Source organism: Fopius arisanus, unplaced genomic scaffold (genome assembly GCF_000806365.1).
Source record: "Fopius arisanus strain USDA-PBARC FA_bdor unplaced genomic scaffold, ASM80636v1 scaffold00017, whole genome shotgun sequence".
In the NCBI taxonomy this organism is placed as follows: domain Eukaryota; kingdom Metazoa; phylum Arthropoda; class Insecta; order Hymenoptera; family Braconidae; genus Fopius; species Fopius arisanus.
Genome location: NW_011887756.1, coordinates 361,969 through 365,104, shown reverse-complemented (window position 1 = coordinate 365,104; position 3,136 = coordinate 361,969). Strand labels below are relative to the sequence as shown.

General features: G+C 38.5%; 1 protein-coding gene across 1 annotated transcript; it reads right to left on the bottom strand.

The window, feature by feature from the left end:
• Window positions 1-2,364: 2,364 nt before the first annotated feature.
• Window positions 2,365-2,709, bottom strand: LOC105263933 (uncharacterized). Its single transcript, XM_011300466.1, has 2 exons — window positions 2,462-2,709; window positions 2,365-2,398 (listed from the first exon to the last, which is right to left on the bottom strand). Exons 1-2 carry the CDS (start codon window positions 2,707-2,709, stop codon window positions 2,365-2,367), a joined length of 282 nt encoding a protein of 93 aa, XP_011298768.1.
• Window positions 2,710-3,136: the final 427 nt, after the last annotated feature.

The window sequence follows — 3,136 nt, the reverse complement described above, 5'->3', positions numbered from 1 at the left end:
ATTTCATTGTGTCACGAAGACAGACTGAGTATTTTTCATATCGATCCTCTCGGCTATTTTCATCGCACGTTTTTTTTTTGTCTGCGTAGAAAGTTATTGAAAGTCAATAAACTTGCTGATGGGGTGTCATTACCTCAAACCTCCGGAGGTTGACATCAATTTCGTTGTTAGGTATGACAAGTTTTACTCACTCATTGGTGTTGAAATATTTCCGTTTCCGTTACTCACCTGAAATGAGGAAAAAAAACTGAATTACTCTGACGTTCGCACTAAAAAATATTTTTGCGGAAATTCCGGAAAATTTTGCGGGTTTATGAAAAAGATTATTATAATTTAAAATCTTCATGATTTATTTTCCTGCGTAATTTTTCATTGTAATTGCTGAAATATTATTTGCGCATAAAAATATTCCGTGTTAACTTGATTGTGAATTTATTTTGTGAACTCATTAGTGAGTCCATGAAAATTATTACTCGTGCATTTTTGCAATTAGAGATTCTTTTGTTCATTACAAGAGTAAAGAAACAAGAGTCTTCCCTTTCAACCGCATCAAGTGTCCAGTGATTATTGAAAAAGTTGTGAACAAGAGTTTTCCATACTCAAATTTCCTCGTCAATTTATGGAGCGATGAATTATTTAACGAACTTAAAAGGAAGGTCGATAACTATTATTAAAATCTCATCACCTCTTATATCCCGCAGGATGGAGTTTGCCCTCCAATTACAAAACTTAAATGAGAAAAAAATTGGATAACTCTCGGTAATACTGTAGTCAACTTCAACCCATCAATATTAATACGTTCAATTGCAAAATAAATTATCAAACACTTCCCACAAGTAATTAATTTTTAAAAAGTCATCTAACGTAAATAAATTATTTATCCAGAGAGAATGAATTCTGAATCCCTGATTCATAAAAAATTGTAGATTCTCGATAAAAAGGAAATTAAATCTCAAGTCGAGATCAAATCGAGAATTAATTAAACCGTCGAATCCAATTAATTCAGTCTATATATAAGATTTAATGATAATATATACAAGTAAAATTTATATATATTTCGCCTATAAAATTATGAATTCAACTTTATTCACGTCAAACTAGGAACTACGGAAATTGAATCAATATTTTTTTATCGCGTGAACAATAATGACTTCACCATCCCATCAGTTAAACGATTCCACATTCAGAGGAAATTTTCCGCCACCGGAAATGTCGGGAAATCGATGTCCGTGGTTTTGAGCGTTACCCTTGAAATAATTGTCCTTGATCTTTATTCAACGCCGGAAGCATTAACATGGCAGACAACCATTTGGTCATTCTACTCGCGTGTTCCACTTGCTGAGCACTTCAAGTCCTCGCGAAATAAAAAAGCCGCTCTACCTAAACACAGCAATAACTCTCGCAACCTGACAATTGATGCAATTTATATCCATCAAGGAAGGAAAATAAAAACCGCAGGAAACATCAACTCCGTCGGCCATTTATTTGAAAAATTCCGCGAGCCGTCAGCCGCGTAATGAAAAAAATGTAGCACGTCGCATTAATCAACAGCCGGATTCCCCGAAAAGTTGATGTCATAAATTTTTGCTATTCGATTTACCCCCGCTATCCAGAAAGTTACAAACGAGGGCAAAACTGCTTCTCTGCTCATCGACTCTCGGATGTACAGCCTGTGCAATCGATTGTACTGCACCATTGGATTTCGATACTGCAAGGCCCTGTCAACCCTCACTGATAATACGAACTACTTTCTCATGCACAATGAAACTGTCTCGCACACATCAGATTCACGAAAAAAAATGCAGTCACTGCAAAAGCGAGTTTTATCTGCCTAGATGCAGAAGCAGAGAACTGGAGAGGCTGTTGAGAACTATTCAAGAGGAACTGATAAACATTTTTTTCCAGGTTTTTCAAATTTCCATACCCCATCCCCGATCATACGGAAAAACATATATTTTTGGTGCATCCTATCATATCATATCATAGAGCAGATTCAATTTTTTTTTCGCGTATTTTTTTATTCAACTCCTAAAAAAATAACGAAAATAAACTACACTAAAATGGAATCAATGAATGAATGGAATCAATGAAATAAGAAAATGAAATAAAAAAATAAAGCTGTGGGAATGTTCAGCGTCTTACAGGAATTATAAATGAGAATTTCCCCATCGCACGCTGAGAGAGCGACGAGCGATAATCACGTCTAACAGCGGATTAAGGACTTCAACATAACCCCAAACAAGGCAGAATGAAAATTCCCCCTGAAATAATACGTACGCATCAATCTTACAATTTCTTTCAACACCAGACAGAATGGATGATGCATCCCGACCCGTAAACAACAAATTTTCCAAGATAATCGCTCTAGCTGTCACGGACAAGCTGTTTCCCCTGCGCTCTTACAATTAATTTAAAATACCAAATGAAAAAGTGAATTCACCCTAAGACGGGATAAGATTACCTTTCATCGAGTCTGAAAGAGCATCTTGATAAGTCACTCCAAGCGCTCATGCTCCTGCTGCGCCTCCTGAGGGAAGTTGCCATGAGTTTTGAGCTGCTGCGGCGTCGGGTCACTTCGAGATTCTCCGGCTCAAAGCAAACCCTGGATGTATGAACCCTCTGAGAATTTGGTGGTGTTGATGCCGGTGTGGCAGCACCTGGTGTTTGAAGATCTGCCAGCGGCTCATAATCCCATCCCTCTGACCCCATCTCCAAGAGCGGCTCGGAGGAGGCATTGGAGCCCCTCAGGGGATCCCGAGGCTTGCGATGATTGAACAGTGCGAATACCGTGCAATTTGAATCATTCAAACTCGTGACATTAACTTTTCCATCTTCTGTAGTCGTTGGCATTCAGGTATCAACCACCCACGTGTCAGCAGGTGGCTAGTACAAGCTTGTGAATCCACATATCTATTCCACTCACACCTAACACCCTTTGATCTTCTTCACCGGGGAAATAGAGCGAGAAGCTTTCTTCAGAAATGACCTACCCACTCTGCAAGCTTCTTTCATATTCAGGACGTATCATCTTACTCATCAACGCATCGCTCCACTAATGCTAATATTAATAGCCTGCCATTTATTTCGAAGAAGCATCTTGCCTTTATGGTCTCTCTTCATGGATCAACATCTCCGA